At 40.8% G+C, this 24,549-nt stretch overlaps 1 protein-coding gene and 1 long non-coding RNA gene across 5 annotated transcripts in view; one reads left to right on the forward strand and one right to left on the reverse strand.

Moving 5' to 3' along the window:
* The window catches only part of CNTN4 (contactin 4), a 254,096-nt gene extending 234,346 nt beyond the window's left edge, over window positions 1-19,750 (forward strand). For 2 of the 4 annotated variants that reach the window (XM_011937227.1, XM_011937229.1), the window contains exons 14-19: window positions 846-1,080; window positions 3,126-3,238; window positions 3,756-3,942; window positions 4,371-4,483; window positions 15,600-15,768; window positions 17,929-18,165. In XM_011937227.1, coding sequence (XP_011792617.1) covers window positions 846-1,080; window positions 3,126-3,238; window positions 3,756-3,942; window positions 4,371-4,483; window positions 15,600-15,768; window positions 17,929-18,029 — 918 coding nt within the window. In that variant the 3' untranslated portion in view covers window positions 18,030-18,165. Of the gene's footprint in view, window positions 1-845; window positions 1,081-3,125; window positions 3,239-3,755; window positions 3,943-4,370; window positions 4,484-15,599; window positions 15,769-17,928 lie in introns of all 4 variants that reach the window. The other 2 variants (XM_011937230.1, XM_011937231.1) reach the window with 1 other exon arrangement.
* LOC105508370 lies at window positions 467-22,974 on the reverse strand. The gene is made up of 4 exons (XR_001001251.1): window positions 22,897-22,974; window positions 3,692-3,792; window positions 1,854-1,963; window positions 467-1,191 (listed from the first exon to the last, which is right to left on the reverse strand). It is a non-coding gene; the product is annotated as an uncharacterized LOC105508370 (long non-coding RNA).
* Window positions 22,975-24,549: the final 1,575 nt, after the last annotated feature.

Raw genomic sequence — 24,549 nt, forward strand, 5'->3', positions numbered from 1 at the left:
AGTTTTAATTCAATCCATTACAGTAAAAACAGTCATGAAGGGAAGACAACACAAGTTACAAAAAAAAATAAAGAAGGCTGTTTCACAGAAAACTGGTTTTGCTTTTCTTCCTGAATTGCGGCATGGCCAATTGATTTAAAGCTTCTGCCAGTACTAGAGTCAGTGCACCAGCACAATTTCCTGGCAATTGGTTTTGCTTCCAGAAGGGGCCCTCTTTTAGGAAGTATTTTTTAAAACAACCTGGGAGAAAGTTAGTCACCAATTTATTAAAAATTGGCTTTGAGAGAAGAGGGGGGAGCTTTAGAAAGGTTTCTTCATTTTTTTTGAAAGATTCTAAACAGCCCCAGAAATTAAAATCTTTCATTTAGCCAGAGCACAGCAGTGAAAGAAATCACTCATCCCTCCAGCTGAACTCTTCCCTCTGAGAGGTAGGATCTTCAGCCAAGATGGTTTTTCTTCCTTCAGTGAGATCTTTTGTCTATTTGGCAATGGAGGAAGCTTAGTATTAGAGGATATGTGTTGGAAATACTGTTTTTCAGGAGACCGATGTCCAGTTGTGTTTTCATTTTTACAATCATTTCCAACCATTTCAGAGCTGGGTCTGCCCCATCAAAGAGAAAGCTCTGGACTGCAGATCTTCATTACGTTTTCAACCCTGCCCAGGACCTTATAACTGTTTAAGACAGACTGACTGCAAGTCCTAAATTTAAAAGACTGTTAACAAAACCCCAAATAAGATGGGTGGAGAAGGATGTAGACAAGAATGTTACGAGGGAAACAAAAACAATTTTTGCATTGGAATCAAACTACTATGATTTCTGAAGACCATCTCCCTTCTTTCCCAGACGGTCCCTGAGGAATTACAGAATGGTCGAGGCTTTGGTTATGTGGTGGCCTTCCGGCCCTATGGTAAAATGATCTGGATGCTGACAGTGCTGGCCTCAGCTGACGCCTCCAGATACGTGTTCAGGAATGAGAGCGTGCGCCCCTTCTCTCCCTTTGAGGTTAAAGTAGGTGTCTTCAACAACAAAGGAGAAGGCCCTTTCAGTCCCACCACAGTGGTGTATTCTGCAGAAGAAGGTATGGTTTATGCTGCCTAGATCATTGACTGTTAATATTTCTTCAGTTCTAAAATGTGAATTTTAGGATGTACAATCAATTTAGCATGGTACATATATATTGAAGGCATACCTGATTGGAGAAGAGGATAATGTAAAAACTGTGGTTCACTGTCCACCATGAATCTCTAAAAAAGATAGCAACTGCTCTGTACATGAAAACACACGGCTGTCCATTATTGATTCCATTGCTAAGGTCCAGAATTGCAAGTACCATATAAGATCTTCCTATCTATCTATATGTTATCATTACTTTCGAAAGAATTTTATTTTTGACTTTAAGTGAATATCAGAATATAATTTGCATTTTCTTACCACTTGTATTTTCATAAAGCATAATGTACTTGTGGCTCATGCCTATAATCCCAGCACTTTGGGAGGCCAAGGCGGGCAAATCACCTGAGGTTGGGAGTTCAGGACCAGCCTGACCAATATGGAGAAAACCCATCTCTACTAAAAATATAAAATTAGTCGGTTGTAGTGGCACATCCCTGTAATCCCAGCTACTCAGGAGGCTGAGACAGGAGAATCACTTGACCCCAGGAGGCGGAGGTTGCGGTGAGCCGAGACCGCACCATTGCACTCCAGCCTGGGCAACAAGAGTGAAACTCCGTCTCAAAAAAAAAAAAAAATTCTCACTTATTAAAGAAAAGAGTAAGCCATGAAGCAATGTGATTACGCTCACTGTCATCCATACCATCATTATGTTTAACATTTCTCACACATTATTACCACTTCCACGCTATCCCTGCTGTCAGGATGCCTCTCACACAGTCTTCATTACCATTGGAGTTTGTCTATGTTGTTTTAAAGCTGATGCTCAGAATGGGACCATGTTAAAACATCTGAAAGGTGAATCATTGATTTAGAGTCAGTGAAGATGCAATAACTTATTCCCAGTTAGAGAGATCATCCCCTTAGATTCAGTAGCCCTCCATAATCTAGCTGCTGCCTTTCTGTCTGACTCAGCTGCTGATGCCTTTCCCTGCATATTTCATGTTCCAACCATTACCAAAGGATTTACATTTATTCAAACAAGCTTCAGCCCTTTGCATAGGCTTCAACTTCTCTTAGATAATAGTTCATGTCTCTGGATTATGAAAATGAGAGGAAAAAGGGAAAAGGACAGTCAGCTGACATGACTAATATTCAAGAGAGCTGGGTGACACTTCAGGTTCACACTGCAACGTGTATGATCTTGGATAAGTCACGTATGCTCTCTGGGCCTCAGCATCTTTGGTTGCAAAGGAGAGACTAGACTGACTGTTTCCCAAATTTCAGTTATTTTTGACAGATTTCTGCCATAGCTGTGTATACCATTTGTATATGTTAACATTCTTCTTTCAATAGTCTTCCTTAAAACAAAATTTAGTGGCCAAGCACGGTGGCTCATGCCTGTAATCCCAGCACTTTGGGAGGGGGATGTGGGAGGATAGCATGAGCCCAGGAGTTTGAGACCAGCCTAGGCAACATAGCAAGATCCCAGTCTTTACCAAAAAAAAAAAAATAGCCAAGCGTGTTGGCACACATGCATGTGGTCCCAGCTACTTGGGAGGCTGAGGTGGGAGGATGGCTTGAGCTCAGGAGGTCAGGCTGCAGTGAGCCATGACTATGCCACTGCATTCCAACCTAGGTGACAGAGTGAGACCCTATTTCAAAAAAGAAAAAGAAAAGCAGTTTAGCCATGTCATAAGCAATAACATTTGTGAGATGCTAATTGAGAAGGATCTGTGTTAAGGGAATTGCTGGTTATGAAAACTTGGTGCTTAAACTTAAGTGGTTCTTCTCTTCTACCCACACCTAAATTCAAAACCCAAACACTGGACAAATATTCACTACCACCAACTCCAGCTGTCAATCACTGCTCCTCTGCAAAATAAGGGTTTGGCTTACAGTCATTAAGGACGATTCTATAACCATGAATTTTTTTACCTTATAATGCTAGTACCTACAATCCTGTCCTAATATAGCTGATAGAGTAATAACTGTCTCCATATTCATCTACAGAACCCACCAAACCACCAGCCAGTATCTTTGCCAGAAGTCTTTCTGCCACAGATATTGAAGTTTTCTGGGCCTCGCCACTGGAGAAGAATAGAGGACGAATACAAGGTTATGAGGTAGGCAAGACATATGTGCCTTGGGTCTGAAAGAGAATTTGTACCCCTTGATGAGTCCTCCAAGTCACATTCTTATAGGAAATGACCCACATTCCCACTTAGAGGCATTAGTTTTAGGCCTGGCTTCCGGCTGAACATTGATGGAAGCATTGAATTACTCAGCTGTGAGACTACCCTTTGTCTGTGTTATATTCCAGAGGTATTTTTCGAAGTATATGCAAATCTAAGCATTTATGGGATGGTTGGCAAAATGAGCTTTGACTTCTGATAATGCCCAATAATGAACGAGGGTTGTATCAATCTACCATCTCACTAGGAAGCTGAGTACAAAAAAGGAACCCTTCTTACAGTGGATAATTTCTCAGGATATATGAAGTCCTTTGTCCTGATAGCTCTGCTCATGATGTGGTATAGAAAACTAACTCCATCATAAGAATCTGCATACAAAATCACCTGATAACATTGGAAATATCCCCATTGGGTATGGTTTCCAAGGTCTTTCTGTTTATTTTCTTAGGTTAAATATTGGAGACATGAAGACAAAGAAGAAAATGCTAGAAAAATACGAACAGTTGGAAATCAGACATCAACAAAAATCACGAACTTAAAAGGCAGTGCACTGTATCACTTAGCTGTCAAGGCATATAATTCTGCTGGGACAGGCCCCTCTAGTGCAACAGTCAATGTGACAACCCGAAAGCCACGTAAGAACAGATTTGCTCAGAAATATTTTGGGGACTCATCACACATATCCCAAGTTTATTCCTTATCCCCACCTCCCAATGGTCATTTGCATACTAATTAGTAGCAAGTGGATTCAAATTTCCCTCAGCATTTTAAGTGAATCTTTCCGTATACCATGCAAAATTCATTGCTCTGGAGGACAGAAAGAGAAATGTTTTTCTCCTTACTGGGAAGGGCTACTTCTTTTAGCTATAAATGTTAGGCGACCAACTGAATCTTTTTCCATTTGCAATGCTGTATCTCATCAGATTTTAGTGACCTTGAAGACACATATTAGTGCAATAGCCCATTAAATTGCCTCCACTCTCGAATTCCAGTAAGGAGATATTGCTCAGAATCCATTGAGACTTAATAATCTGTGACTTCGTATATCTTAATTTTTTTATAGCACCAAGTCAACCCCCTGGAAACATCATATGGAATTCATCAGACTCCAAAATTATCCTGAATTGGGATCAAGTGAAGGCCCTGGATAATGAGTCAGAAGTAAAAGGATACAAAGTAGGTAATTTCTTTTTTGCAGAGGCACCTAATCCTGCTGTGAGTCGGGGCAGTCTCCTCCATGAATCATACAGTTGTCTGCATTGTCAGTTTCCCTGGTGATGCTCTGCTACCCTGTAGGAATCACTGCCTCCAGCATGGTTTGATCTGAGTTGTAGTCTACGGCAATTGGTCAGGATTTAGACAATCACCTTAACTTTAGGTTCAGGCAGCATCAATCAGAAATGGGTAAAGACCCTGTGTTTGGGTCTCCAAAAATACCCTGAAGAACCACTTTTTAAACATTTCTACTGTCAGCTTTGTTTTGCTCCTGTCTCAGTTGTATTTTTTTTTTAGTCAACTTAGTAGCCTCCTGATTAATCATTTTTGTTCATATGTTTCTATAGTCAAAAGAGTTATATAAAGAAAAAGAAAAAAGAGAGAAAAAGCAGCAAAATTGGAGAAAATGTTTGCCTGACCCCATAAATGTTGGCCTGTCTTTAATGAGAAAATGAAAAGAACATGTCTGTAGCCTTGTTGCAGCAATTAAAAGGGGTTATAAATATCTTGCAAGGTTTCCAGCTACCTGTTGCTACCTAACAAACCAAGGGAAGCTAGGGGCTAAAACAGCAACAATGTATCATTTTTTATGACTTTGCAATGTGGATAGGGCCAGAATGGAAAGATTTTAGGGCTGGAATAACTAAGATGCTTCTTCACACACTTTTGGCTTCTTAGGTGGGATAGGTGGGAAAGCTGAGGTTGGCCAGTGATCATGCTCCCTATGAGGTCTCTCCCCACGGATAACTTGGGCTTCCTCACAGTATAGTGACCTCAGAGTAGTCAGACTTCTTACATAGTTGTCAGCTTCAAGAGGAAGAAAGCAGAAGCTGCCAGCCCTTTTAAAAGCTAAGGATGAAACTGGCTACTGTGAGGGCAGCTCAGATTAAAAGGCAGGGAAAATGGATTCTACGTCTTGTTATGAGAAGCAGCATGCATGTGCAGAGAGGGAAGGAACTGATGTAAACCAAATGCATGCAAACCAGAGCATGCATTGTGAAGACTGTGACTGCATTGAGAAGACTGTGACTGCACTGAGAAGACTGCACTGAGAGGACTGTAACTGCATTGAGAACATGCATTGAGAAGACTGACCAGGAGGCTGGCTCAAAACATCTGAACAGTGAATGAACTGAGGATATACCGCTGGGTTAAAAAGCCTCAGAAGCATGATAACCACTTCACATATCTGAAGGGCTACTATACGAGATGACAAGTAGAATCTTCCCTCAAGTTTCCAAGGAACAAAACTATGGTCAATGGGTGAAGGCTACATGGAGATAAATTTTGGCTCTGTTTTGCCTTCTAGTAGTCAAACCTTGTAAAAAAAAATGAACCCTCAGAGGGTTCCCCATCACTGGAAATAATCAAGCATTACCTGCATCACCACCTAAAGAAAGGTCAGAAAGGGAAATACAGTGTGAGCATTTAATTATATCGCATTTTGTTCCCATTCAGTCCTAGAATGTTATGAGTAAATGACTTTTAAAAAGCGTTTGCGAAACCACAGTCATTGGGTGATGCTGACAATGTTCTTGAACTCCAGTGGGTTTGTATTAATTCTTCAAAAGAAAAATGGTTGTTGCAATTTTGCAAGTCCCAGTTTTCATTACAAAAGAAAGAGTATAAACCTGGGACTGGTTGCATGTGCCTGTAGTAGTGTAAGCTACTTGGGAGGACAAGGCAGGTGAATTGTTTGAGCCCAGAAGTTGGAGTCCAGCCTGGGCAATGTAGTGAGACCCTGTCTCTAAATAAAAAGAAATAAATAAAATGGAAGCTTATAAAACCAAACCTAAGATTTTGAAATGTTTTCAGGCAGAAGACCTTGGAAGTCAACATTTTCCGGAATCTTGTGAAATGGTCTTTTATCTACCACAAAACAAATGAAAGGATGGCAAAGGCATGCCTACTAGATAATATAAATGGCAGAAGCATGCAGGGCGGGAGCGGTAGCTAACTAGAGAGTGCTGCTGTCAAAGCATACCAGCTGCTACTAACTTCCTGCCTCTGTTGCCTTGTGAAAAAGTGAGCACAATGCCCTAAACATGCCAATGTTTCAAAGATGGCAGCAAAAAAGATTGTTATGTAAAATCTTCCAATTGTAAAATGTTGGCAACACTTCTAATTTTGTTTAGTTTTGCTTTGAAACAACACTTGAGGCAATGGAATGCAGACACGTAAAATTGCTATGCCGTCTGAACTAAGCCTGCAGGCTGCTGGCTTGCCACATTTTTGCACAGAGATGTTGAGAGTAGGACATACGTAGTGCTGTCAGGCACTAGGTAAAGAACCTAGCATCATCAGAAAGTAGTAGGCAAAGCCAGAGCTGGAATTGGGATTTGACATAGAAGGTGGCAAAGCCTTGGATAATGTGACGAGAGAAGGACTTGGAAGACCCTCCCTGTCATGGACTACTTTTCCTTCATCCACATGGCACAGTGACTTGTATTCCACTAGTAGAGAAACACTCCCTAAGAACTCATCTACAGAACTGTCACTGGGTCCTTTTCTAAAACTGAACCTTTCTAGGAGGGTCATATAATATACAGCAGAAAGAGATAGGAGTCTGAGCATGGTAGTGTGTGCCTGTGGTCTCAGCCACTCTGGAGGCAGAGCGGGGAGGATCAGTGGAGCCCAGGAGATCAAGGCTGCAGTGAGTTATGATCATGCCACTGCACTCCAACCTGAGAGACAGAGCTAGACCTGTCTAAACTGTAAAAATAAAAAAAGAGATAGGAAACCCTGTTTGGGGTCCTCTATTGGCTATGTGACTTAAGGTAAATCACTTAAACTCTTTGGAACTGCATTTACTTTTTTATTAAAAGAGAAACTTCTAGTGTCTTCATTTTTCTCTGACCTTTTGCATATCCCCTATATCCCTAATCAGCCACTCAGCTTTCAGTTTTAGCTTAGAAGCCTTCCCTGATGAGCAGAGATCCCTTCATTTGCAAGATTCTTTTTTTTTTTTTTTTTTGAGACAGAGTCTCTCTCTGTCACCCAGGCTGGAGTCCAATGGCACCATCTCGGTTCCCTGCAACCTCCACCTCCCAGGTTCAAGTGATTCTCCTGGCTTAGCATCCCAAATCATTAGGAATACAGTTGTGCACCACCACGCCCATCTGATTTTTGCATTTTTAGTAGATAGGGGGTTTCACCATGTTGGCCAGACTGCTCTCGAACTCCTGGCCTCAAGTGATCTGTCCTCCTTGGCCTCCCAAAGTGCTGGGATTACAGGCATGAACCACCACACCTGGCCTACTTGCAAGATTTTTTATAATATAATACTTTCCGTCCTCTTGGGTAATTGTAATTAACTGACTTGCTGTGAATCCCCAGACCGGGGGCTTCCCGAGGACAGTGCCTGAATTGTCACTATTATTTTTCCAGCCAAAGATGTGTTCACTATAGTTGTATTAGAATGGAGATTTCATGTCCTGAACTAAATTATTAACCTCTTAGTGTAAAATAATATAAAAGAGTTTATTTGATCAGTTTTATCTATGACAAAAGAGATATGAGGTGGGATAGGTTGGAAGATGAATGAGGGAAGAGAAGACTAAAAAGAAAAGAAAGAAGGCAAGAATGAAGATCAGGCGCAGTGGCTCATGCCTGTAATCCTAGCATTTTGGGAGGCTGAGGTGGGCAGATAACTGGAGGTCAGGCCTGGCCAACATGGTGAAACCCCATCTCTACCAAAAAAAAATACAAAAACTAGCCAGGTGTGGTGGTGCACCTGTAGTCCCAGCCACTCGGGAGGCTGAGACATGAGAATCGCTGGAATCTGGAGGCAGAGCTTGCAGTGAGCTGAGATCTCATGGCTATACTCCAGCCTGGGCAAGAGAGCAAGACTGTCTCAAGAAAAAAGACAGAGAGAGAGAGACAGAACCATGAAAAAAAAGCAGATGTGATGTGGACAGAATTGATTTCACCAAAACAAGGGAGAGAGTGAAAAAAAAAGAGAGAAAAAAAATTTCCTTCCAGGTACACCCATAGAACAGGGAGACAAAGCACAATAAAAATGTAGAAAGCTTAAGGAATCCCTGGGAATTACACATGTTCCATGGGTGAACTTGTAACTAGATTTGAAGTTCCTTTTCAGGTTACTGCTGAAAGAAAACGAATAGGCCAGGAGCTACCTAAGCTATTTCAGGCAACCAGGCAAATGTTAGCTGAGCAAGAAGCAAACCTAGATAATCTTTTTTTTCCCACCACTTTACCGATAGGAAAACTGAAGTCTGTTGAGTGTAGTGACTTGGAGTGCCTTCAGCTTTCTCAAGGGCAGGGATCAATATGCAAGCTGATGTTTGCTTCATGAACTGTGTCTAAAAGATTATAGCCATTTTTAGAAGAAAAATTGAGTAATGATTATTATTTAGTTGCCACTTATTTATGCTCATGCTCCCTCTCAGAAACTCTCATATGGCCTTGCGTTGGTAGCATCTTTCCAAAAAGGTCCTTCTGACACTTATTTTCTCAACACTTTTGCAGACATCTAGAAGATTCATTTGAACAGTATAGAATCAAGCAGGGTATGTGATGAGAATAAAGCAGGTCAAGACAAACACAAGGGCATCTCACCTTCCGGGAAAGATCTGCTGGGCTTAGTGTAGGACTTGGGTAAACGACCTTTTTTTATAAGAATAAAATAGGCTGGGCACTGGGGCTCACACCTGTAATCCCAACACTTTGGGAGACCAAGACGGGTGGATCACCTGAGGTCAGGAGTAGGAGACCATCCTGGCCAACATGGTGAAACCCTGCCTCTACTAAAAATACAAAAATTAGTTGGGTGTGGTGATGGGCACCTGTAGTCCCAGCTACTTGGGAGGCTGAGGCAGGAGAATCACTTGGACTCAGGAGGCAGAGGCTGCAGTGAGCTGAGATTGAGCGACTGCACTCCCGCCTGACAACAGAGCAAGACTCCGTCTCAAAAAAAAAAAAGAATAAAGTAAAATATTGGAACAAATTAAAACTAGAGAGCTTGGAACCATTTCAGATCTGTGCAGCAGACCAGGTGATGTAACCTATTTGAACCATGGATTGACACTTTTTTTCCAAATGCGATTTTTTATGTTGGTTCATTGTATTTTCTAGATCCAGACTATATCTAAATATTAGTGGCGCCTCCATGTTGAGAATTTTTCTTCTAAGGGACAGAAGTGATGGATGTGTGTCAAGTGTGTGAAATGCTACAGAAACCACATGTGTTGGCCGTGGAGAAGAGAGTGGGTAACAGGGTTAGACCAGATGGTAGGAAAGGACACTTTCTGAGTTCTGCTTAATTTCCAGCTCAATCACTCCCCCTTCTTTTTAGGGATGGTACTGGAGGAGCCAGATACCCTCCACCTCCTCAGCTACACCCCAAGGAATGTCACTGTAACTGGCTATACATTTTGATTGCTACATATACATGTGAATGTTTAGAGATAAATAATTTAAAGCATTAGCTCTCTGTATCCACAGGTTCCATATTCTCAGATTCAATCAACTGTGGATCAAAAATATTCGGGGGAAAAAAACACAAAAAATAATACAATGAAAATGATGCAGATTTTAAAAACAATACAGTATAACAACTATTTACATACCATTTACATTATGTTAGGTATTATGAGTAATCTAGAGTTGATTTAAAGTATATAGGAGAATATGCTAAGGTTATACACAAATCCTATACCATTGTATATACAGGACTTGAGTATCCACAGATTTGGTATTTTAGGGAGGTCCTGAAGCCAGTTCCCTGAATTACCAAGGTACCAATGAACAACTCTCTCTCCTGCTTTCTTTCTTTCTCTCTCTCTCTCTCTCTCTCTGTGTGTGTGTGTGTGTGTGTGTACCTCCCGTGATATCTCACCTCCCATGACATCTCAGGAAACTCCCTAGTGTCACTTTTAGGGTAGTATTAGAGGCTGAATAAAAAGTGAATCTGATTGCAATGGAAGAGTTGACCTTTGCTAGAGAATTTGACCTATTAAATATGGCTATTGTTTATCTCAGACTGACCCTTTCCAAAGTTAAGTTTTCCTCTCAAATACTGAAGGTGTTGGGGTGTGGGTTTATTTTCCCATCTTCACTAAGTTGTCTGGATTCTTTAGATCTCAGCTTGGGTAGACGGTCTCAACAAGAAGCTGACTTTAGAAAGTTTGAGGCCCCAAATATTTTGCCAACACAAATCCTTAAGCTACTTTATGACATTAGAGCTAAAGTAGAGCATCTGATTTTAGTATACAAATTAAACTACCTACAGAGCCAGGCAGATAACATAAATGAGTTATGTTCAGTCGATTCAGAAACTACTACTAATACATATAGTAAGCACCGTTCCGATTCATCTTAACTTTATATTTTGTTTTATTTTATTTAAGACAGAGTCTCCCTCTGTTACCCAGGGTGGATGTAGTGGTATGATCCCGGCTCACTACAACCTTCACCTCCCAGGTTCAAGCAATTCTCCTGCCTCAGCCTCCCAAGTAGCTGGGACTACAGGTGCCCACCACCACGCCTGGCGAGTTTTTGTATTTTTAGTAGAGATGGGGTTTCACCATGTTGGTCAGGCTGGTCTTGAACTCCTGACCTCAGGTGATCTGCCTGCCTCAGCCTCCCAAAGTGCTGGGATTATAGGTGTGAGCCACCATGCCCGGCCTCATCTTAACTTTTTAATAACCCATGAAGGTAGGTGCAGTTATTATCCCTAGTTTTACAGATAAAGAGCTATGACACAGAGTTTAGTAACTTGCCTTTCATATAGCTGGTATGTTGAAGAGCTGGGATCTGAATACAGCAGTATGGATCCTGAGTTCTACATTTAGCCAGTTGGTTCTTCTGCCTGCCAGCAATAAATATAGTAAGTGATAACAAAGTACTACAGAGAAAGAGAAGCCAGAGTGAGGGGAATAGAGAAAGCCATGGAGTAGACAGGAGAAATTTATTATTTTATATAAAGACTAAGGAGCCACTTTCAAGTGGTGTGATTTCATTTGGGCCTTGGCAGCTCTCTGAGAATGTCCCAAGTACTGCAAAAAAAAAAAAAAAAAGGAGGTGCAAAGGTCCTGAGGTAGGCATATGACGGTGTAGCAACATTGGAAGTGTTGGGACTATGACCAGCTGCAGTTTGTGTTTATTCAGAATGAGACTTCTCAACTCCAGCCAGTTGTTGCCAGACAGGAATATAGACCACTGGCTTAGTCTCTCTTATTCTGGATCACACTTTTGTAGAGTCTTAGGAGCAGAATACCTGAGACTGGGCGATTAATATGAACATAAGTTTATTGACACCTAGTGCTGGGAGGGAGAGTGAGGAAGAAGGGAGAAGGGAGGAGAATAGAGAGCCGACTCGCCCTTTTATAACAGTACTAATTCCATCTGTGAGGGTGAGCCTAATCACCTCATGGCCTAATTATCTCTTAAAGGTTCACCTGTTAATACTGTTAAAATCGCAAATTTCAACGTGAGTTTCGGAGAGGACAAGCATCCAAAGCACAGCGATCAGTGTGGCCATATCTTCCAGTTGTTCAGTAGAACCCACAAATGTTTAATGTATAATTTCTTTGTTTTGAAATGGTCACATCTAACTCAAAAAAAAAAATTAACACCATGACGGCCAAAAAAATAATATATGCAGACTGAGTATGACCCATGGGCCACTAGTTTTTTACTGTCTAATTCCCTTGGTTTGCGTTCCCCAAGACAGATGCCAGAGAGGGAAAGCAATCTGTCCAGAGCCCTACAGATGGTAGCCAAGCTAGTCTTAGTTAAAAATCCAGGCTCTGAAGCCAGGCACGGTGGCTCACGCCTGTAATCCCAGCACTTTGGGAGACTGAGGCAGGCAGCTCACCTGAGGTCAGGGGTTCAAGACCAGCCTGGCAAACATGGTGAAACCCCATCTCTACTAAAAATACAAAATTAGCAGGGCATGGTGACACATGCCTGTAACGTTAGCTGCTTGGGAGGCTGAGGCAGGAGAATCACTTGAACCCGAGAGGTGGAGGTTGTAGTGAGCTGAGGTCACACCTTTGCACTCCAGCCTGGGCAATCTGTCTCAATTCTGAAAAAAAAAAAAAAAAAAAAAATCCAGGCTCTGGAGCACAGACTGCCTAGGTTTGAATGTAGGATCCACCAGTCGTGGGACCTGGGGCAATTGCTTAACTTCTCCAGGTCTCAGGTTCTCATCTTTGAAATCATAATAATAACATGGCCTTCCTTAAGAGGTTATCCATGTAAGTGTTTAGAACAAGCTTGTCCAGCCCACTGCCCACAGGCTGCATGTGACCCAGGATGGCTTTGAATGTAGCCTAACACAAAGTCATAAACTTTCTTAAAACATAAGATTTTTTGCAATTTTTGTAAAGCTCATCAGCTATCATTAGTGTTAGCGTATTTTATGTGTGGCCCAAGACAATTTTTCTTCTTCCAATGTGGCCTAGGGAAGCCAAAAGATTGGACACCCCTGATTTAGAACATACAGTGTTCAGACATTCGATAATGGAAGTAGTCTATAATATTTGCTGCTATTATCATTATTCCCACAAATCCATTCTTTCCCCTTGTCTTCCACCCTAGATTATATCAAATGCAAGCACAGCCTTCAAGTCAATCAGCTCAACAAAGTATTTGGTATAAATAAAGGTTTTACAGGGCTTTATTTGGGTTCTGCTGCAGTCCCTAATATTGCAAGATGATAAGCAGTGCTGATAAAAGGGCTGCTTTTTCCTGGAAGTGTTTCTTTTGGATTTATATTTGAAACAAGCTGAATCTTCTGAGCTCTCACAAGGACCAGAGGTAAATCAAAGCAGCAATTTATTCCTCAAAGCCAGATGTGACCTTGCATCCCATCAGCCAGCCCATTCTCCTGGAGGGCTGTGATGAGAAGCTTTGACACTCCTGAATGTGCCCGAGGATTTATTTGTGCCTAATCATTAGCAAAGGGATGCTGGGTCTGATACAACTGATGCTGCGGAGAAGAAGGGGACGCTTATGAATCTTTCTACCTTAAGGAAATTGTGTTTTCCACCTTGTATTAGAGAGACATAAATTAAGGTGATGAAATGCCAGGGAACAGATGGGTTCGAAACCATTCTAAGGCAATTTTACAAATTTCACTTGTGTCTGGTTTTGTCTTGAGACACGACAGTGACCTTATGTCTCTAGCCTCCACAGATCAGAATTTACAAGGGATCTTAGGGAAGGATGAGCTAATCTCTTGCTTCTCAACACATGATCCTTGGACCAGCAGCACTGGCATTAGCTGGGAACTTGTCAGAAATGCAGATTTTCAGGTCCCATCTCAGAAGTAATCACAAACTCCAGGAATGGGGCCCAGCAATCTGTGCTCAAACATGTTCTCCAGGTGATTCTGATCATGCTTGAATTTGAGAACTACTCATCGAATTCATCTAATCCATGATGCCTATCCCACAGTAACATCACCTGCTGATCTTAAAAAAAAAACCTACAGCCTGGGTCCCACCTCTGTGCAGTCTTAGGCAGGCTAGAGTGGAACTGGAGGGGTTTCTGACCTCCTCACAGTCAACACTTTGAGCTAGAGAGTTCTTTGTTGTGAGGCTGCCCTGGGCATTGTAGACTGTTCAGCAGCATCCCTGGTCTCTCTGTCCACTACAACAACAGGACCTGTTTAGACAAACATGTCTACAGACATGGCCAGATACCTCCCTGTGAGGCAAAATTGCTCCCCTGCCCCTCCCACCCTGTTGAAAACCACTGAGCTATAGCATAAGTGTTTTACAAGCACCCCAATGGTTCTAACATGCAGCCAGGACCAAAAGCCACTGACCTCATCCAACCCTATCTTTTTAATTGTCAGGGGAAACTGCAGAGGATGAGCTTTAGTGGTTCTATAGGTAAAGGCACACTTTCTCAGACCTGTATATTTTGTTCCTGATTGGAGTCCATGCCAGTCACAGCAGGCAATCCCAGGTAGGTGAATGTGTTTTTAGGAGGCTAGTTGGCCACCTCATCAAATGAATCCCACTCCAGACTCAGAACCCAAGATGAAAACAGGACTGTTGCAAGCTTCAGATATGTCCAAGGTGACAATGGTTGCCTTTTTGTTACCTAGCCCCACAAAATGGGGTTCCAGAGGGAAGGAATGGGAGGTTACTACTGTTGCCTTTCAGGTATCTTCTCCCTGTGCTGAAATGTCCTGTCTCTAAGAGTCATGATCATAATTTACTGTGCCTGGCTTGTGCTCTAACCTTTGCCATGTATGTTGTCTGATTATCTTTAAGCCTTCAGAGATACTATTTTTTACATGCTTCCTCTAAGCTAGGCCCGCACCAGATTCAAACCTTGTGCAATCTTTTTTTTTTGAGTCTTGCTCTGTCACCCAGGCTGGAGTGCAATGGCGTGATCTCGGCTCACTGCAACCTCCGCCTCCCAGTGCAAGCAATTCTCCTGCCTTAGCCTCCAGAGTAGCTGAGATTATAGGTGTGTGCCACCACGTCTGGCTAATTTTTGTATTTTTTGTAGAGACAGGGTTTCGCCATGTTGGCCAGGCTGGTCTCGAACTCCTGGCCTCAAGTGAGCCATCCACCTTGGCCTCCCAAAGTGCTGAGATTATAGGCGTGGGCCACTGCTCCCAGCCTCCTTGTGCAATCTTGAAAACACACTCCAGAAGAGTGGGTATTATTGTCCCCATTTTACAGATGACTGAAGTAAGGCTCAAAAAGGTGAAGTGGCCTGTGATCCCCCAGTGGCCAAGTTTATTCTGATGCCAAAGCCCCTGATGTATAACAGAGCACTGTACATCCTTAAGGAGCTACTCATTTTTTCCATTTTCCCAGGTGTATCTGCTGAGCCTCCGAGAGGCTAGGCAGTAGGTAGAATCATGTTGCTGACGCCCCTATTGTAATATCCTTTCAGCTCCTTCCTCGGAATAAAATGGTAGCTGCAGTCATGGCCCTCACCACAAATGAGCCTTCCAAATGCAAGTGGGCAGCCAGACAACGTCTACATTCCCTGCATTTTGCTGGTGCCCAGAGGTGAAAACAAATGAATGCTCCATCTTTGGAGCCTTTGTGAAGACGGCAGGTGACACCTGTTCTTTCTGTATTGGCAGGTCTTGTACAGATGGAACAGACAAAGCAGCACATCTGTCATTGAAACAAATAAAACATCAGTGGAGCTTTCTTTGCCTTTCGATGAAGATTATATAATAGAAATTAAGCCATTCAGTGACGGAGGAGATGGCAGCAGCAGTGAACAAATTCGAATTCCAAAGATATCAAGTGAGAATGCCTTTTTTTCTCCCTTTTCTCCTGCCTGTCTTATCTTATCAGCCTTCCAGATTGAGTAAGGGCTTGAAAGACATTCAGCCTGCAAAGAAGACTTAAAATAAAATGGAGGACACTACCCCCCTTCTCCAGATGTTTGCTGGCCGTAGGCAGTTTCATGCAAAAATCAGTTTGCCCGTGTTGACTGATCTACTCAGTTGCTAATCAAAAATCAGATTAAAGCAGACACGAATCAGTCACTAAGGTTTTCCCATGTCAACCCGTTTATTTTTCTATGCATCTATGTAACCCCAGAATTACAGTTTAGAAAGTTAAAAGCATGACTCAGTGAGAAGGAAGAAGGAAAAGCATTGTTAAGTATGCTGTAGCATTTTTTCTCCAGTGAAACAGTATATGCAGTTCAATGTCTTGGAAATATTTTGAATTTACTATTTATTTTGAATGGGTATATGTAACATGTGCATCAATGTATATGTCTCTCTATAGTCAAGATTATCTTCACTTTCAAATACTGTTGAATAGCATGTGAGAATAGCATATTCTTTTTGAGCAAATACATTCAATTCTGTTTTTACAAATACCATGTTTGTAAATATCTTAGCAGCATATTATTTTTTGTTGTTGTGTGTGATCTCATTTATTTAAAGAAAAAAAAAATAGATCCATGGAGACAGAGTGAGGCTAGTGATTGGCAGTGGCTGGTCAGTGGGGAATGGGGGCTTAGGTACTGGGTCTTCGTTTGGGGTGACAAAAAGGTTGAGGCGCTTGAGAGTGGTGCTGATTGCACAACATTGGAGTATACTTAGTACCACTGAATTGTACATTTTAAATGAGTTAAAATGCTAATTTTGTTATGTATATTTTACAGCAATAAGAAACGAAAGACTGCGGTTAGATGTCTAAGTGTAGATTTTCACAGGCTTTCAGATTTAGCATTCTGGAGATTAGGGGAGCATTGAATGCTGGAGATGTAAATGTTCAAGACATCGGTAAAGAGATGATATTTTAAATTATGGACAAAATCCTCACCACCATCCTGACTTTTAGTCACGTAACATCCCTCTGCTAAGGGGTGATATGCCAGTGTTTCTCAATGGAGTTTATATTTACTGCATTTTTTTTTTTTTTTTTTTTTGCATACAAACACAAAAGGCATTTTTGTCTTAAAAGCAGGGACAATTGGATTCTACACTTCTTCAAACAAAGCCTCTAACTTCTGTTGAAAGGGAGCCAGATTTTTGGTGAGATGTGGAAGTAATCTCAAGGCCATGAAAATACAAGACTGGGGTTTATTTATCTCACTTCATTAAAAATCTGACTTTGTACTTCATGCTTTCTTATCATTGCAGGGATTGGTATTTTTAGGTAGACTGATGATTCCTGGTTTTATTCATTACAAAAACATATATTAAGCAACTATATTGGTGTAATTATTAGGTAACAAGGAAGTGACTGTGAGCCAAACATGATCTGTTTCAAGGAATTTTTCGTTAGGTTGGTCAAAGAGATCTTACAAGATTGAAGAACCCCCGAATGACAGTTGATAGCTTCTTACTAGGAAAATGTAAGACCCATAAGAAAATGTAAAAAGGATTGAGGCTATTTTGTTTGGAGAAAAGGGGTAGATTTAAACAGACATGGGTTTGAACCCCAGTTCAGCCATTTACTAGCTGGGTGATCTGGGCACAAATTACTGCATCTGTTAAGTGAGGTAATAATAATACCTGGCCTTCGTCCAGTTTTTGCAAGATTTAAGTGTCATATTCATCTGTGCCCAGCACAAAGATAGAGTTCAAAAGGGAGTAGCAATTTTCATAGAGTTCAAAAGGGAGTAGCAATTTTCATTTTGTTGCATCATTGACGTGGCATGGTATCTGTCAGTACTGTTACTAGTAATATCGAAGTTTCTTGTCACATTAGATGGGAACATCCTTATTTTACAAATGCTTTGACAGAGGTACAGGGCTGTCCTCTACCCTACTCGCAGGTTCATAGCTAGGTAGTCGTAGAACTGATATTTAAAAGCCATTAAGATCTTGATCATCATTTCCAGTAGAATCCACGCAGTTCTGCTGTTTCAAAAAGCCCGGTGGCCGCTCTTCCCTTTGAAACTAGGATGGGGCTGTTTTGAGTGAATTTTTTCTCTCTTTTCAGATGCCTACGCAAGAGGATCCGGGGCTTCCACTTCGAATGCATGTACGCTGTCAGCCATCAGTACGATAATGATTTCCCTCACAGCTAGGTCCAGTTTATGACAAAAGTTATCTAAAGGACTTGCTGTTTATAATATAAGCAACATTTAGCTAGTTGTTTTGAAGACACCCAGTACTAAGTAATATTGTTGTTCAAGTACATCTTATTACTGGAATAAAAATGTTTTTTGCTTCTTTAGGAATGGCATTATACAGTACTTCCTCAAAGCAAATCTAGCTTTGTCTGAAGTTTCTTTGGAAACTCTGCAATGCACTGAAGACATCTGTAATATGATGTTACCAAAGCAGTTTACATATGTCCTTATATGCATATTTTTTATTATATATTTAGTGTTTTATAGAATTTTTTAAAGTTAACATATAATGTAGATATTACTTTTTTTCCTCAGCTGTAAAATGCTATGGACAACACAATCATGCAATTATAATTTGAAAATGTTTCCTTTAAAGACAGAGTTTGAAACTCATCTTGGTAAATAAATTGCAAATTAGTTGTACAGTTTTACAAGGATCTCGTGGCAGAACAGCTGAAGACTTGGTCTATAACTCGAGGCTGCTGTATGCAAATTACTCTTCTAGTGGTTAATGCATTGAATCAAGTCCTTTTGACATGTACAATATGTTTTCCCATGCCGTTGTGAATTTTGTTGTTCAATACAACTTGAGATGGTTTCAGGAATGGCTGCAATCTCAAAAGCTAAATTTACTGCCCAAGAGGCACCTTGTGCAATATTCCCATCCCTGAATTTAGCATTGTACAGTAAGATTTTCTTTTCACTCAACTAAGTTAGCATTGTCTTTGTAGTAGCATTATCTTAGACATTAAATTTGAAGTAACATATATCCTGTAGTAACATAGACCAAAAGTTACTATAGTCACCCAAGTCTTTCAAAGGATAAAAGATAATTTTATTATCTTTAACTGTATCTATTTTGAATGTAAATTTTAAAAAAAAAGTAATTCTCTGTCAATGGATTAGTAATTTCTTTACAAAATTTCTTATATATGTGTATCTCTGTAATAATAGAGCCCTTCTTTTGAATCAAAATTACATATGGAGTTTGGAAGATTTCTCCTATTTCAACAAATAGTTGCTGCAAGAATTTTTAATATGACTCTATAAAAGACCTTTAGTACAATTGTATGGTTTCTTGATGATTCTGTTTTGCAATAGGTAGCCTAGTTGCTTTATATACTTTACCTTCTAAGTCTTAAAATTACACATTGGAAAATGACAATATCAACAAAACTGTATTCTTATGAAAAGAACTATTTGTTACAATGGGAAAGGTTTTGTAAGCAAACGCTAGTGGAACAGTGACATAAAAGGCAATGAAATTTTCTATAAACATTTTCTCATGTAAACATGCTGCCACCTTTTCTTCTTTCTCAGAGAACTCAAATTTGCTGTAATTTGTCATTTTTGCTTACAAATAATATAACTTTTCAACCTTCTTATTTATCCAATAAAGTCATAATCAGGATTCCATTTGTGTAAAAACTAGGGTGGTAACCGGAAAAAAAAATATATTGTCAGTATTTCAAGCTGTGTTCCTTTCTTAGTTTGATATGGTTACTTCTATGTTAAAATAAAATAAAATTTAAAATCACATGCAAAAAAATCAACAAAATAATAAAATGAATGAAAAAAAATGACACCCAGGGAGTTCCCAACCCCAGTGTAAATGATATTTACCAGTGATCTAGCATATGTAATCTTTTTTAAAGGTATTGTTAATAAATATTCTGTCATTTGTAAAGATACTTGTCTTTTGGGAGCATTTTTCCTGCCTGCCTGTCAGGGAATTTATTAGTTTACCTTTGTGCTAATTATAATTTGGGATTATAGAGGGACTCAAAAGTCTCTACCCAAATCTAAATGACCCAGAGCTATTCCTTTGGAATTGACAACCCTGAAGACACGATTTCAAATCCTCTTTGGAAGTAGAGAGGGTCCTAATCCACAAGTAAATGTCTTGAAGATGAGACTTGAATATTTTCTCTTGATTAGCTAAGTCTTTTGTATATTTACTGTAAGTATATGTGTTGTTTCCCTCACCCCCCATTTCCAAAAGGATAAGTTCTAAACTTGAGCATTTAAGGCTCTTTTTTTTTTTTTTTTGAGATGGAGTGCTGCTCTGTCACCCAGGCTGGAGTGCAATGTTGCGATCTCAGCTCACTGCAACTTCCGCCTCCTGTCCTGGGTTCAAGTGATTCTCCTGCCTCGGCCTCCCAAGTAGCTGGGATTACAGGTGCCCACCACTCCACTGGGCTAATTTGTGTATTTTTAGTAGAGACGAGGTTTTACCATATTAGTCAGGCTGGTCTCAAACTCCTGACCTCAAATGATCTGCCCGCTTTGGCCTCCCAAAGTGTTGGGATTACAGGCATGAGCCACCACACCTGGTCCTTAAGGCCCTTTTTAATCCAAAACAATTGAACTGTGCATCCAGCTACACTAAGCCCTCCCTGACCCTTGAACACTGCTTGCTTTTGGTCTCACCTCTGTGCCTTTGGTCTTATGGCTGCCCCTTCCTGAAATTCCCTCTCCACCCTTCTCTCCCATCTACATCCCAGCTGTCCTACAAACTGTCCAGCCCCAGTTTGTCTGCAAAGCCTTCCCATGTTTCAGTCCTTTATGACATTCTTCCTCAGAATTAGCTGCAACCCCTATCAATGCCGCTCATTTAGTAATTAATCAGATACTACTTTTGGAAATCTCTTGTACTGTTATCTTGCATTTTAATTTAACTCCTGTATTGTTACTTACTTTTCTTGTATGTATGCTCTTGTCTTCCCAACTAGATTGTAAGCTCCTTGAGGGCAGGGACTTTGGTCTTATCTTCCATGTACTCTCCATAGTGCCTAGCACAGTGCCTTGCAATAAATACTCACTGATTAATTGAATGAAGGGGTCTTTGAAGTAGCATTTTGCATCAGTTGCCTGCCTGTGTGCCATAGCAAACCAACCAGGGAAGACTGTGTCATTACTTTCGTGATACGCTGAAAAGCGTTAAAAGGCCTGGCTTCTAACATTGTGCCTGGAAGAAGTATTTGACCAATCGGCTTCATCATCGGGTAAATGAGGTCCTGGATTAATTGAATCTAACTGAGCTGAAGATATTTTAGAAAGTGCCCCATAAGCACCTCCACCCAAGCTTGTCTCATTTTTTGGCTTTCATGGTTGCCTCAGGTAGGGTCCACTGGTTGTAAGCAAAGAAACAACTCTGGGTAACTTGAGCAAACAAAAAGTAAGGAATTAGAATGACACAGGTTAGATCACATGAGCCAAGGAAACACTGAAGGAACAAGTCTTGAGGAGAATAAGAACCAGGCCACTCTGCGGGTGCAGACAGTGGGGACTTTGGAAAGTCTTTCTGGGATGCTATTGTGGGGATGAATCAGCTTTGTTTCCAATTTTGATGCCATTATGCTCAATATTCAGATTCCTGGGAAAGTGATCAGTTCCATTTGAGTTGCACAGCCAGAGTACCTTGATCAGACTAAGCCTATACTCATAGGGGAGGGATAAAGGAAAATTAAGTTGCTGTTTTCCAAAGGTAAGAGAAGAAATGCTGGGTTGGTGTAAGTAACAGATTTTCCATGCTTAGCCAGCCAAGGGGACTTTCTTCGGCCCTTAGCCCAAGTAATACACTCAAGTGGAATGAATATATTACTGCTTGAGATTTTTTTCTGAAGGAGGAGCACTAGGAAAACTTGCTTTGCTTGTTTAACCTTTCCAAGTGCCTACTCTTACCCTCTTTTTTTGCATGTGGAATCCACTTGTGATTTAACTGTATGAAAGGAAATTCTATTCTGCCAGATATTTGGATTCTCTCAGTGTACCTACTTTCTGTGGAGCCCACACATGCTACATACAAAGCAGCACGTTTCCATGGGCGCAGAAGACGTGGATGATAAGCTTCATTTCTCAGGTAAACTCTGAATTCTTCCAGCCTGTGAGGTGGGAGGTACATAGGCTTTGATATTAAGATAAAATGATTGTGTTATTCCCAACATCAAGATTGTGGTTGTTTATATCCAAGAGGCAATGTTAAATCCTGATTAACCTTTTCCCAGTCTCTTCCACCACCTTGCCTCACTACGAATATGCCAAAAAATGTTGTTACAAAAAGTATACAAATAGCACATAATTAGCAACAAAAATGTCATGCCGTTTTTAAAGTAATCTAATGTAATCAACCAACAGGTGACTTTTGTTCACTACATTGGATTATCGATGTTACTATTCTCCTCCATTAACACTTATAATCAGGAAGTGACTGTTATTTTCCTATTGTTATAATTAGCAAAATGTTCTGGCTAAAAACGTTATGTGGCCAACCATAGTGATTTGAAAGGCAAGCCTTTAAAATCAAGAACTTATTGTCAATCTGTGGACATACCCCAGATTTTTCCATTACAAAATGCCAGACACTGAGGCCTTACAAAGGCAACCTAATACAGAGACTAAGAATGTGGATCCTGGAGTTTGACTGCCTGGGGTGCATTGTAACGATTTGCTACTTATTAGGAAGGATAAAGTTTGTAAAACTCTAAATGCCTGGCTCCCCAAACAGTGATGATTTTATCATCCGTTATTGTTCCTTTTCTCAAGGGACTTTACCACAACCCCAGAGGTAGGATGTGGATGCTTCTCGTCACCAAAATGAGTAGAACTCAGCTGGCATATTCATTATCATCTTTTATTTAAACATGATCATTTTAATATTCGATAATTTTAATCATATAATCAACTAGTTCAAACTTAGGCAGTAGGGTTCCCATTCAGATGCCAGGTTTTGCATAAAGCCTCCCTCAGCTTCCCCATCTGGAACTGACCTCGCATTTCTCCAACCTCCAGGGGATGGGGGTCAGTACCCACTCGTGTCAGTCATCCCTTTGAACTTTGTATTTAAATCATTTTTGTTGGTGTCTTCCCCCTTATAGCAGACACAGAGCACCTCAGCGTTGGCATCTGGTGTGATTCCTCATTGTGCTCCCGGACACCAGGCCTGTGTTGCCCCCATCTCAGACCTAGAGGGAGGAGAATATCTGGCCCCATTTCCTGTGACTTCCTCAGGCCCCCTGCCAGACTGTGATTACTAAATGCAAGTCAGGCTGCCCATTCTGCAGAGGCCCCTTTTCCCCTTGTGCTAAATGGGCCATGCAGATTAAATGTTCCAGCTCTGTAACTCAACTGTAAACTACAATACTCAACAGAGATCGCAGTTTAAATAAAATTGGCCTCTATCCTTTATCACTAGCAGTTATGGACTGTGGTAGATTAGCAGAGCTCTAATGATATAGATCACATAGAGAGAAAGCTTTTTTTAAAAAAGGTCAACCATATGATCGATCTGAAAGTCTGGAAATTGGAAGGCTGAGCTACTTAAATATAGATAAGATTACATGTGATATCCCCATTCTCTGTAAACTGGGTGTTTGCCACATATCCTTATTAATTGTTATGAATAACACAGACTATATCAGGAAATATGTATGTCTTAGGACTTTAACAAATAGTCATATCTTTAATTTTTTTTCTAGTTTTCAAAGTGCTTTTCACATTAATAAGGAGGAAGACACTGGTTTTTACTCCTTTTTTATTTATGAAACGGAAGTAAAGAGGTTATATAGAAGCCCAAAGTAACAAAGACAATTAGAAAGTCAGGACTGGGCATGGTGGCTCACACCTGTAATCCCAGCACTTTGGGAGGCCAAGGTTGGGGGATCACAAGGTCAAGAGTTCAAGACCAGCCTGGCCAACATGGTGAAACCCAGTTCCTACTAAAAATACAAAAATTAGCTGGGTATGGTGGAGCGTGCTTGTAGTCCCAGTTACTCAGGAGGCTGAGGCAGGAAGATTGCTTGAACCCAGGAGGCAGAGGTTGTGGTGAGCCGAGATTGCCCCACTGCACTCTAGCCTGGGCAACAGAGCAAGACTCTGTCTCAAAAAAAAAAAAAAAAAAAAAAAGACTAGAATTTAGAACTTAAACTCGTAAGTTAATGCATTTCATACACGTAGAAATAAGTACTTAGAGAAAGGACAGGGTGGAGTAAGGAACTAGACTCTGAAGTTCAACTAGAGAACATTATAGGACAAATACATAGGCCAGAGGAAATGGTGAGGTAGAAGGGTGAGATGTCTGAGGTCCAGATGCTGGAGGTGGAGAAGTTCTGAGTGCTGGCCAGGCCCAGGGCACAGCCATCTGGAGGAATGGGATAGGATAAGTCCCTGGAGAGGGTTTTAGTTATTCAGCAAGGGACTATTGGCAGCCCTCTCTGTACCAGGCACTATTCTGGGCACAGAAGAATGATGTGGCATTCAGATGTGTGTGAGGGAGCCAAGGTATCAGTAACAGTATTTTGTCACAATACAGAGAAATGCAATGATAATAATAATAGTAAACAGTGATTATGCTTATAATATGTGCCAGTCTCAGTGCAAATCAACCTACTGATTTAGTTACCATTTATTATTCCTATTTTATACACAGAGGATTGAGGTTGAGAGGTTCACATTGTCCGTGGTCACACAGTTGATCAGAGAGGCCAGGA

This window comes from Colobus angolensis, unplaced genomic scaffold (assembly GCF_000951035.1).
Source record: "Colobus angolensis palliatus isolate OR3802 unplaced genomic scaffold, Cang.pa_1.0 Scaffold160, whole genome shotgun sequence".
In the NCBI taxonomy this organism is placed as follows: Eukaryota; Metazoa; Chordata; class Mammalia; order Primates; family Cercopithecidae; genus Colobus; species Colobus angolensis.